Genomic DNA, 12,668 nt, shown 5'->3' with positions numbered 1-12,668 from the left:
ATAAATGAAAAATACAAAAACCATAAAAATGTTGCATCTCATCAAGGATAAAATGGATCATGTGTAAACCACATGGTTTTCATTTCATTACTGACATTCTAGGACAAGTACTTGTCTTTCTACACATTTGGGGGGGGGGTGAGGGGGGATGACGTGTCTGTCTGTCAGTCTCTATTTCTATGTGTCAATCTTTCTTCAGTATGGAACGAACGGATATATAGATACATTCTGTCTATATCTGTTAGTTCAATCCACAAAAAAGACTGTATGTTCTCAAATTTAATCAATCACCATTCTAACTCTTGACAAAAATATTTTTTAAAAGATATTATTCATTCCATACAATTCCATTGCCACTGATGCATAAGGAACTATTGTGATAAGGGCCAGATTTATAGGGGACAACTTTGATGGGGAGTTGGAAGTTGTTCACATTACATTTAAATTAAAAAATTTTTTTATTCACATTCACCCCTAACAAGGCATATCGCCACTTGGACATAAGGGGCTACTATTTGGAACCATGCCTAGGAAAGATTTACAAGATGTTGATTTACATTACATTTAAACTGCTTCATATCAGTACAATCAGGGAAGCAGATAGCAGGAAGGGAATTCCAAAGTTTAGCAGTTCAAGGGAAGAAACTATTAGAGTAGAAAGCTTTCTGGCATTTAGGGACCTCAACGATGAAGGGGTGTGATTTTGTTGCTAAATGGGTTTTTTCAGGGATATGTATGTTGAGGAGGCACAAGTGCAATGAGTTCATCATAGCGCATTCCGTTAAAATGATTGTAAAATGGGCACAGATGCATTTCTGCATGTTGCTACATTCAGGGAAACGGGTAGCAGGAAGGGAATTCTAAAGGCCAATAGTTCAAGGAAAGAATCTATCAAAGTAAAAAATAGTTCAAGGAAAGAATCTATCAAAGTAAAAAAAATCTTCCAGTATTTAAATTTTAAATGGATCCCTTTTAAAATGGTGACTCTTTTACTCTAAAACACTTGGAGGGAGGGAGAGGGCTAAAGTATTTAAATAAAGCGTTTTTGGTCATTTGGCAGTGCATGGCGGAAGAAAAACTAGAGAGAGAGAGAGATCTATAAGGGAGCAGGAGTTATAGGTCTTCCTTATCGGATACGATGGACAGTTCCAATAATGATATAAAGCAATTGAATTTATTGGCATTTAAGGATATTTTCTGGATTCAAAACTGTTCTTTTCTAATATTTAAATTTCTTTATCTATCATATTTCTCTTTGTCTGCCTGTCCGTCCATTCCACTTTTTCTGGGAAACTACTGGGCCGATCTGGCTAAAATTTTATTTGAACCTTTATGACAAGGTGCAGCGAACTAAGTATTATGGTATCCCCTCAATGCTTTTATTATAAAAACCTGACCCTTAGTTGATTTTTGCTAGATCTTTTAAACACGTGTGTACTCATGCTTTCAAAATGATCACTACATAGGAACATTGTTTTAAGGCGTCGATAATGTAAACACAATTTTAATTTCACATTTTCATTATTTTTGTATACTGAAAAATACTTTTCAAAATATTAGTAGTTTATTTAAAATTTCTTTGGTACTTGTGCATTTAACGAACCAGACGTAACTCAGCATTTGCTCGGCTTTGTCCGTTTGACGTCAACAGCCGGATAAAACCAAGCGTTGGCGATAAAATAAAAACAACGCTACAACAAAATAACTGTACAATGAAATTGTAAAATGTAGAAACATAAAAAAAAAATAAGTAAAAAGCAAAAACCTATCGTTCATTTCTTTTTTTTATTATTATTGTTTGAAATTGTCTTCTGTTTTCAAAATAAATACATATAAAACAAGTTTTTTTTTTTTTGTTAAATAATAGGAAACTTTTTTTTTTTGTCTGGACTGTTTTTTTTTTTTTTTTTTTTTTTTCAATTTTTAACATAAAAAAACATTGTCTATGTCTTAAACACGTAAAAGTTAATATATATATTTTTTTTTTTTTTTTTTGCAACTCTATGTCAAATAAATGGAAAAAGTCTAAAAAAAAAAAAAAAAAGGGCAATAAAAAGCATTGAGGGGGGGGGGAGGAACAAGGGCTATTTATACATTTTTTTTTCACCAGAAACAAGGATTTCTTTTTATTTATTAGTGAAAGGAGGGTTTCGGCGTTCCTATTTGGTACAGTGACCAAGAAACCCTCCTTTTCGGCGGGGTCGTATCCAGACCGGTGTCAGAAGTCTGCCGACGTTGTGTTTTCTGCGGTTAAAAACGGACTAGTCGATTTCTACCGTATGGCCTGGGCCTCCAATCTGCCGGGGATTCCTAAGAAAATAGTCCCTGCATATATCACGCAGGAAATTTTTCCAATCCACAATTGTGTGGCGAGAACGTAACCCACATTCGCGATGGAGATTTTTTGTAGATGACATCTCGAACGCCCATAAGTATATTATTTTTATTATACATGCGATGGTTAGTCGGGATTTTGAGAAGAAGGTCCCAATCCTAATGGAGGTCCATCGACGACATGTTACACTTCTACACCTGCAACCGTAAACGTCAGAAAGGCTTGTTCTCTTTGCAAGTACACAATCCTGGCCAAAATGTAAACACCTTTTTTCTTCTGCCAACAATTTCCGTTGCTGGCAAAAGTTTAGTGCAGCCTCTGGGGTCTGGAGCTGGTCCGCAAGGTTTGTAATATTTCGTCAGTTATCTTTTTAAAACAAAATTTTTTTTAACTCTTCAAATAAGCGTTTCTTGAGTTGTGACACTCTTCCAATTGTAAGCGAAATTCTCGTCTGCTTAATCGGCAACGCTCATTTTTATCCGGCTGTTGACGTCATGCGTCGGACAAAGCCGAGCAAATGCTGAGTTACGTCTGGTTCGTTAAATGCACAAGTACCATTTCTTTTACTAGTACAAAAGTTATGATTATAATATCAAGTTAGATTACAGTTCCATTATTGGACACAAATATAAATACATAACTGAACTTGTTAAATACAATAGATCTATTTTCAGAAGGTTTCAGTAAGAAATTCTAATTTATATATATATATATATATATATATATATATATATATATATATATATATATAATCATACTAGATCGGTGCTGGGTCGTAAAGTATGCTTAAATATTATATTTTAATTTGTCCAGATTTTGTATAAATTATTATAGTCGCGACTTCAAAAGTACAACAAAAAAAAAAATATTTGGGTGCCATCAGCTAGAATCGAAACCAAAAGAAAATCTGTAGCATTCAATGCTGGTGACGTTACCACTGTATCAACGTGACATGCATATGAACTGATTAAAAATAAGAGAAATCTACAAAATGTTTAACGATTTTTTTTCAATTTTGACCCCTTTTTAACCCCATAAAAACAATTTTAACCGGCTGAAGACCCATAAAAGAATCTTCCATAAAAGATCCAATCATTTGAGGCCCTCAGCACTTCTCTGCAATTTTTAGTTTCAGAAGAAAACGTTTGAAAGTATATAGAGAGATACAGACAGACATATCACATTTTATATATTCTCTCTCTCTCATATATATATATATATATATATATATATATAGAGAGAGAGAGAGAGAGAATGTATAAAATGTGATATGTCTGTCTCTCTCTCTCTCTATACTTTCAAACTATTTCTTCTGAAACTAAAAATTGCAGAGCAGTGCTGAGGGCCTCAAATGATTGGATCTTTTATGGACGATTCTTTTATGGGTCTTATATATATATATATATATATATATATATATATATATATAACCTTGTCTGTCTGAGGAAGAATCTCCAACAAACTCCTGTCAGTTTTGATCTACAGACTTAAAACTTGATATATAGGTAGTTTAGGCCTGTGAAACATTTGATTTGGTCTTCAGCTGGTAAAAATAGCTGTTAAGGGGGTAAAAAATGAACCAAATTGGAACTTAACAGACGTAAGTCAACTTAAAGTCCTCTTGTATGCATGTACAAATATAGATTTATACATTTGTGTATTCATTCTTTTGCGGACTGTTATCCGCATCTTCATAGTTGTTTTATCACCTTTCCTCCAACTTATTCTCTGGCCTTCTTCAGGTGATTAACCTTCGGGGCCCATGGTGCAGTGGATAAAGGCATTGAGTCTCTATCATTCTAGGTGAGCATTGTCTGAAGATAATGCTTTCGATCCTACTCAAGCAGGCCAGAGGATTAGTTGGCCAAAAAGTGGTCAGGCAATAACAACTATGGAAGGCAGTAATTACTGGGGATCCAGTTACAAGTCTTGTCGTCCCTATCCAATCATGATTAATGACCTGAAGAATGCCAGAGAATGAGTTGGCGAATGTGGTGAAACAACTATAAAGATGAGGATAACAGTCCGCAAAAGAAGGAATGCACAAATTATGTAACCTCATCTCAAAACGATTCCCCGTCCAAATACATTTGTACATTTTACAACATTAGTTTTTAGGATTTTCTATATGTAAGGATATAGTACAGATGGTTACGAATAGAATTGGGGAGTTGTGATTTGATTTCAATTCTAGATGATTAGGTACAATATAATAATCTATAGAGAATTGACTCTATAATAATAAATACAAGATCTGAATAAATTAAAATATTATATTTAATCGTATTCTACGACCGAGCAATGCCGGGTGGCCTGCTTGTCAATAATAAATAAAAAAAGATTTGTGTTGTTTGTTTTCTACCACTGCATGAGTAACGATAATTTATGGAGCTTCTTAAACATACGTATAGATTGTGTGCATGTAGGTGACTGTTTAGTCCAGCAATATGTTAAATGAATGGTGGCTAACCTATGGTGCATTTACACATATCAGGTTGACTTTACTTTGTTTAATGACAATTTGGAATTTGCACAAATTAACAATTCTGCTCTGCATTTTTCCAGCGTTTGAATTCATTGTTTTTTTTTTTCTACTCCAAACAAAGCATATTGTAACTTGGAATGTAAGCAGATACTATTTAGGATCATGTCAAACAGGGGAGTTGAGCAGTGAGATGTCTGCTCACATTACATTTAAACTGCAGGTTAATACAGTCAGGGTTAAAGAAAACAAGGAGGGAATTCCAAAATCTAGCAGTCCAAGGGAAGAAGCTATTAGAGTAGAAGGTATCTAGGGATCTTAACAGTAAAGGAGTGAGATTTTGCTGCTTGTTAGGTAAGTACTTATTTATTATTTTATTTTTGGATTTCAATTTCTGGGAGTTTGATTAGCCAATGAGAAAGCGCTATCTAAATGGAAGCAGACGACATTCGAATTGGAAGAAAACGACTAAACCAAAAAAAAAAAAAAAAAAAATATGTGACAAATATATTTTCAAACTCGCCAAACAGAAAAATGACAGGCAAGGAAATAAATCTATGCATGTTAGAAAAAGAAATGAAAACATCAATGCAGACAATCTCATATTGTCAAGAGAAGAAATTGCTGTCCCAAAAAATGAGGTGTAACAATTGTAAACACAAATATTTGCTTAAAAAAACATTGTGTTAAGGATGGTTTCTCCTGAAGATGTATAAATGGACGGTGCAGTCAATGGATATCCTTGCGCACAGGATAGCTTTGTGCGCAGTCCAAGTTGGAAATTCCAACAATAGTAAAAATCATTTATGGGCGTTCGAAATGACACCCTTAAAAATATTTCCTCTACCCCATCTCCCCCATCTTTGCCGTCGATGGCCGTGCAATAGTCGACCAAAGTAAAAGATTCCTAAGGAAATATCCTCATCTCAAAGTTCTTCTGCCGGCAATTAACAACTGAAAAATTTTTTTTTTTTTTTTTTTTTTGAAAAAAAAACATTTTTTTAAAAAATTTCTGTTGATCCCCCCCCCTCCACCCCAAATACAAAAAAGAAAAAAAAACAAAAACTTGTACTTACACCTAACAATTATATGGTTAAAAAATCTTTTCTTGAAGAAAAAAAACAAAAAACTTTCTGTTGATAAATATTTTGCAAACAAAAAAAAAAAAATTAAATATTAAAATAAACTAAACATATTTTCATTTTTCAAGGTAGTTTTCTTTATTTTTGATTATTTGCATCTTTTTTTTTCCCCCCGGTTTGTTTTTTTTGTTTTTTTTTCATTAGTCTGTATCTGTTACGATGCTCAGCTGACACCGATTATTGCCGGTCTCGCCCAATCCATGCTTGACAGGAATTCACGAGAATTCGGGTCAAATTATGCAAGAGTACCATAATTATTATTGATAGTTATTACTATTAAAAAACTTGAGTTATATACACAAAATCTGACTCTATATTCCAGACTCTACTTCAAGATATTATAGAAATAGTTCTGTGTTTTAATGTAAAAGGAAAATTTTATTAATTGTGTTCAAGATTTAAACTTTTAAAAATTTATCAGCACTCTACCTGTTTATATGTCAGTAACATTCCCCCTAGGCAGGTTGAACCAACTTTCCCCAGAGGAAGAAAGTTTCATGGGAATATTAAGTTCACAAGTTGTTCCTATTTGCATGTATATCGTGATCAGGGGAAAATGATGACGTTAGGTTTTTGCAGTTTTTTAGAGAGGTGTTGACATCTTCTTACATACAGCACCTGGTATTCTTAATTGGTCATCCATTTGGCACTGACCAAGCTCAACGTTGCTTAACCTTGGTGATGATGTATGTTCATGATTGATAAATAGATGATCTTAAATTTTAGAGAATTAAGTATAGTCAGGCGAAAACTAGAAATTATTTGCTGATGGGTATCTATATAATACTAAAATCAATACTTTGTGCATTGAATTTAGTTTGTGGGAGAAAGAGTGAATTGGATGAGAAATTGTGGGGGCATAGGAATAGACATAGTAGTAGTAGTAGTAGTAGCAACTCCTTGTAAGGGAGGTAAAGTGGATGGTGTATATAAATAAATGATGTAAATGAAGAAAGAGTAGTAGTTTGGTGGGAAAGTGTAAAGGAGATAAAATGTATTTATTTTCATATTTGCTTAATGGCACTAAATGCATACACTAATGTGCTGTGTATCAATGGTCACTCAATGAGTTATATTAATTAATAAAAAAATCAATAGTTGTGTGATATACGTACAGTAGTGATAACGAGTAGGGTTCTCTGGGGGCATGAATAACAAAATAGAAGAGTCAAAGTATGTGTAACCTCTTATTTTGAAAAACTTATCTCATTCTCTACGTCTCTCCGACTGACCCTATAGTGAACCCCCCCCCCAAAAAAAAAGTTTATTTGTAGTAGTAAAAGATGAAAAAAAAAAAACACTCTGTGGAACTCTGTTCCGTTTTCCTGCTTTCCAACTAACTACAATATGGTTGTCTTCAAGTCCAACGTAAACAAATTCTGACAAGCCATCCTCTTATGTAATTCAATTTACCAAATTTCCACTAGTAATGATTGTTACGATATGTTCCTCTTGACCACTGTACACTCGATAACCCTTATCCTCAAGTGGCTTCCAGGCTTTGATAAGTGGAGACTCCTTTGTAACAAAAAAAAAACACACACACACATACACACAAAGGAAACATAAAAAATTCGATCTTTTGAATTATATTTACAGTTCTCCAAAATGCACAAATCTTATCAATGGAATTTAGGCAAGCAATCAAGAGTGAGCATTTTGAAAGAATTGGTTCAGCTAATGAACAGTTTCTCTGCTGTTTATTGTTGTTTTTGCTAGCACTCTTTATCAGGCAAATAGTTCAATATAAAACCTAGATAGTAAAAAGTGAATTATTGCTTGACCTAATTTCAAGGTTTTTATAACACTGATTTTCTAAAGGGAATTTGATTTTTTTTTTTTTTTTAATATCAAATTTGGTTCCACACCTAATCTGATGACGGCTTTACATTGCTTGAAAAACAATTACATTTGCAAGTGATTTTTCCAAGTGTCCACTAAAAATAATAAAACGCTTATCTTTTGGCGATTGTTTTTTTTTTTTTCAATGACCATTTTCCAAAACTGAATGAAAAATGTCTTCAACTTGAAATGTTTTTAATGAAACTAGCAAATTAAAGTTATTTAAACAATAAGTTTATTAGACCAATATACCCCCCTTTTTTTTAACGAAGGCTGTTTTTAAAAAAACACCTAAAAAAAATTGGAATGTTTTTTTACCTTCAATTCTCAACATAAAATTCGGTGTATATTTAGAATTACACTAATTTAAAAATATGCAGGAAAATATTTACAATGTAAATACTCATCACAGAACGAACATGTCATATTCCAAAAACCATGTGGGTTTGGCTAGTAAACGAAAATATTTAGTTGTCAAAGGTCAACTAAAGATAAATTTCTCTGTAGAGCCCTGATGATGTAAACTTTGCAAGTTGTTGGTATTCATCATCATCTTAACCTGCATTTAACATGTTGAAGAAATTGACTTCCAAAGTAACGTATCTCTGGCCAGGTCTTCATTTATCCTTCTTTTCTCAAGTCCATTTTATCACTTCCTGTCATGTTTTCCTTGGTTTTCCTTTATGAACTGGACTTGATACTTTAACTTTTCTACTTCTACTAACCCAAAACTCTCATCATTTAGCATGACTATATCATCAAAGTTTCCTGCTCTGCACACCCCCTTCTACTGTTCAGATCTAATATTCTTCGGAGTTAATTAAATCTAAGCCTGTCTTTAAAATCCATATTATACCTCTCATATCATTTCTCTTCATGCAACGCATGTCCTCAAAACCAATTTCTGTCTGTAATCACACTACATACACATGCCTCTTCTCTCCATTAACAATGCTAATGCTCTGCTTGTTAGTAAAGGTAGACATTTCCCTGAACTTACTCCATCCTCTTTGAAATCTTGCAGTCAGACTAGCACCTGCTCTATCCTGTGCTCCACAGTAACAAAACTTCTTGACAACCTCAAAAGCTTTGCCATCCAAATATACTTTTTATACATGGGAGTTAATCTTGGATATTTATCGCAATATCTTTTTCCTGCCTCAAACAATCTCCTAATGAATCAATAAACTAATTTTTTTTTTCTTACATTTTATTATTTTGATTCACACGATCTAGATAATTACCAATAGAAATCTGCAATCAGCTTTTGACTACATTTCATTGCTTGCGTTTAATAGTTGCTTTTTCTTGGAATGATATTATCTCTATAATAGGAAAATTGAGCATTTCTTGTGTGGATATTTTATCTCACGGCTATAAGAATCAAATAATTTTATTGTTTTGCTCTTAATCATATATTGAAATAAAAATACAATAGCATAAAGTAAAACGAAATTTTAAATCTTATGTAACAAAATAATTTAATAATGAAATTGAATCCACCAATATGCATTTTGGTTTTTCTTTTTTTCTTTTTTTTCCTTTTTCCCCTTTTCTTTTTCCTTTTTTCCTTTTCTTTTATTTTTTTCCTTTTCTGTTTTCCTTTACCATTTTTTTGGTTTCCTTTCTTTATTTTTCTTTTTTTCTTACTTCCTTGTTTTCTCATTTCCTGTTTTGTTTTTTCTCATCTTTTTTGTTGTTTTGTCTTTTTTGTTTTTATTTCCTGTCTTTTTTGTTTTTATTTCCTGTTTTGTCTTTTTGTAGTTTCATTTTTTTTATTTTCCTTTTAAAAACTAATTAATTTTTTTTCATTATATTTCAGATCTGTATCAAATCACAATGGCTTATTCATATTGGCTGAGTGGAAAGAAAAATGATTTTGCCACTTTTGATCTTTATTTTCGAAAGAATCCCTTTCAAGGAGAGTTTACTGTTTTTGCTGGCCTGGAAGAGTGTGTCAAATATTTAAATAAATTCCGCTTCACCGACAGTGGTAAGTCTTAAAATATTGCCTCCTGAACTAGTCAAGTGTTTTTTTACTGTATTGCCATTTGGTGAATGGATTCTGGACCATGCAGTAGCTTCTGGTGGGGCCTCTCGATGCCATATTAGTGGGTGATTGTTACAGCTTTACCTTATGTCCTACAAAAAAAAAAAAAATTCTTTGTTTCTTTTTCTCTCTTAGTTTCCCCTCTCTGTCCTGCTCTAAGCAAATCTGACGACCTAGTCGACATATTACAAAATTCCATCATTACAAGTTTCAAGAAAAAATACACGATTAAACCCGGTTCTCCAACTTCCAACATAGACCCCCCACTACCATGTCTCCTTCTCCAACATCAGGGGTCTACGTTCTAACCTTCCAGAGGTTGAAACCCAATTACAGGAGACTAAACCAGACCTTTTTATTTTTATGTGAAACTGGATTTTGACAAGCTATTTCCCTAGAAGAGTTCGCAATTAAAGGATACTCTAACTTCTAAATCTGACCCCCAAGATCGCCATGGGCATGGACTACGTGTCTATATTAAAGATGGCTTTGCATGTGGTAGGGACATCTCCAGAGAAGATTCTAACTTACCCTATATGGTCTTCCGGGTTGCATTAGCTCACACTACTGCATTTATATTTACTCTCTATCACCCCCACAACAGCGGAGTTAGTATCTTTAAAAGCATATCTGAGAAAATTGACCAAGTCCTATCTGCTTATCCTTCAGCTAACATTCACGTATGTGGAGACTTCGATGTTTACAACATGGAATGGTTTACCCACTCAAACAAGACTAATGATGAGGGGAGGTTCTGTCATGATTTCTCCATTGCTTATGACCTCACTCAGATTGTTCACGAACCCACCCATGTGCCCGACAATGACGGCCAGTATGCGAGTCTCCTAGACCTTTTTCTCACAACTTGCCCTGAACTATGTTTAGTTTCTGTTTTGTCTCCTCTTGGATCTTCCGACCACTCTGTTGTATCAATTACGATAAAAATGAAATGTAATAAGTCCCCAGACATACCTCTCCATCGTACAGTATATCGATACACTAAAGCTGACTGGGATAGCTTCCGTACATTTATATCTGATCTACCTCTGCGTTCCATGTTTAAAAAGGATGTATCCTCTATAGTATCAGACCTGACGGAATGGTTAATTGTAGGTATAGACCGATTCATACCATCCAAAAAATTCCAACAAAAACCTAACGGCCAGCCATGGTTCTCTCCAGAATGCGCTGCTGCCATTGCGCACAGAAATCACTTTTTCCACTGCTTCCAACGTAATAGATGTATGGAAACTAAAGCCGCTTTCAGGACTGCTAGCAACCATTGTAAGAAAGTAATAAAGAACGCAAGAGAGTTGTATGCTCAGTCCGTCAAGTCCAAAGTAGCTTAGCAGTGGCTTGGTTCCCACCAGTTTTGGCAAATAGCAAAAAGAATCCTGAACAGAAGCGTGTGCTCTATCCCAACTATCATCAATGGACCTGAGGTAATCTCGTCAGCATCAAAGAAATCCAAACTCTTTGCCAAGAACTTTGCAGCTAATTCTACCCTTTGTGACCAAGGCCGCCAACCCCCAATATTTCCTCCTGTATCAGAAAACATGCTATGTGATATACATATATCTGTACGTGATGTTGCCAAGCTAATCAAAAACCTTGATTCCAGTAAAGCAACAGGCCCTGACGGTATTCCAATTATAGTACTCAAAAAACTTCAACCTCAACTAGCGCCCATACTTACAAAACTGTATCACCCTGGAAAATCTCATCAGTATACCCTGTATGTAAGAATTCAGGTGATCGCTCATCCCCTTCTCAGTACAGGCCAATAAGTCTCCTGTGCGTCATGAGTAAGTTGCTGGAATCTGTGTTAAATACAGAAGTAATAAACTATCTAAACAAAAATAACCTTCTTAGTGACACTCAATATGGTTTCTGTTCTGCTAGATCTACAGCAGATGTGCTTACAGTTATATCTCATAGGATTAGCAAATCTCTCGATGGGGGAAACCTTTCTAGGGCTCTTGACATATCTAAGGCCTTTGATAGGGTATGGCATAAAGGTTTACTTCACAAGATCTCTAGCTATGGTATAACTGGAAATGTCTTCTCAATTATTAAATCATTTCTTTCTGATAGGTTCATAAGAGTAGTAGTTAAGGGGCAAAAATCAGAAGCTCACAGTATTAATGCTGGAGTCCCGCAGGGGTCCATCCTGGGCCCAACTCTCTTCCTGATCTACATTAATGATCTTCCAAATCACATCCTTACATCATTTGAAGACATTAATGCTGATGACACTACCATTTATGGTAGCACATCTAAGACAGTAAACGACCAAGTTCTCTCCAATTCTCTCTCCTCTGATCTTGAGCACGTGGTACAATGTGGAAAGGAGTGGTTGGTTACTTTTAATGCATCTAAAACCAAGCTTCTCTCTTTACATCATCGACACTCTGATCCACATCTGACATCAATTGAAATGAATGGCTCTTGTCTTCAGGAGGCCTCAAGTTTTGACAGGCTTCTGGGCTTGACCTTTACTCCTGATCTTAAATGGAACACGTACATCAAATCTGTTGCCAAGGCCACTGGAAAAATGGTGAGATCTTTCTATCGATCCAGTAGATATCTCACTACTGATGCAATTCTCTATCTATATAAAAGCCAGGTACGTCCAAGAATGGAATACTGTTGCCACATCTGGGTAGGAGCTGCTAGAAAGGACCTGTTCTGCCTTGATAGTTCAAAATAGACTTCGTAGCCTCGTAGGAGATATCCTTTTCTCTTCCCTGCAACCTCTATCTCACAGAAGAGATGTTGCGAGTTTGTCTCTGATGTATCGTTATTTTCATGGAAAGT

At 34.6% G+C, this 12,668-nt stretch overlaps 1 protein-coding gene across 6 annotated transcripts in view; it reads left to right on the top strand.

Annotated features, from left to right (window-relative positions):
• LOC145243903 (nicotinate phosphoribosyltransferase-like) overlaps positions 1–12,668 on the top strand; it is a 328,038-nt gene that overhangs the window by 184,261 nt on the left and 131,109 nt on the right. For all 6 annotated transcript variants that reach the window (XM_080107013.1, XM_080107009.1, XM_080107014.1 and 3 more), the window contains one exon: positions 9,624–9,794. In XM_080107013.1, the coding sequence (XP_079963139.1) occupies positions 9,641–9,794 (154 nt within the window). In that variant the 5' untranslated portion in view covers positions 9,624–9,640. The remainder of the gene's footprint in view (positions 1–9,623; positions 9,795–12,668) is intronic.

The sequence above is a fragment of the Euprymna scolopes genome, chromosome 22 (assembly GCF_053919585.1).
Source record: "Euprymna scolopes isolate OS-2025 chromosome 22, ASM5391958v1, whole genome shotgun sequence".
Taxonomy (NCBI): domain Eukaryota; kingdom Metazoa; phylum Mollusca; class Cephalopoda; order Sepiida; family Sepiolidae; genus Euprymna; species Euprymna scolopes.
Note: the sequence above shows the minus strand (reverse complement) of the source record. Positions and strands in the feature narration are given on the sequence as shown.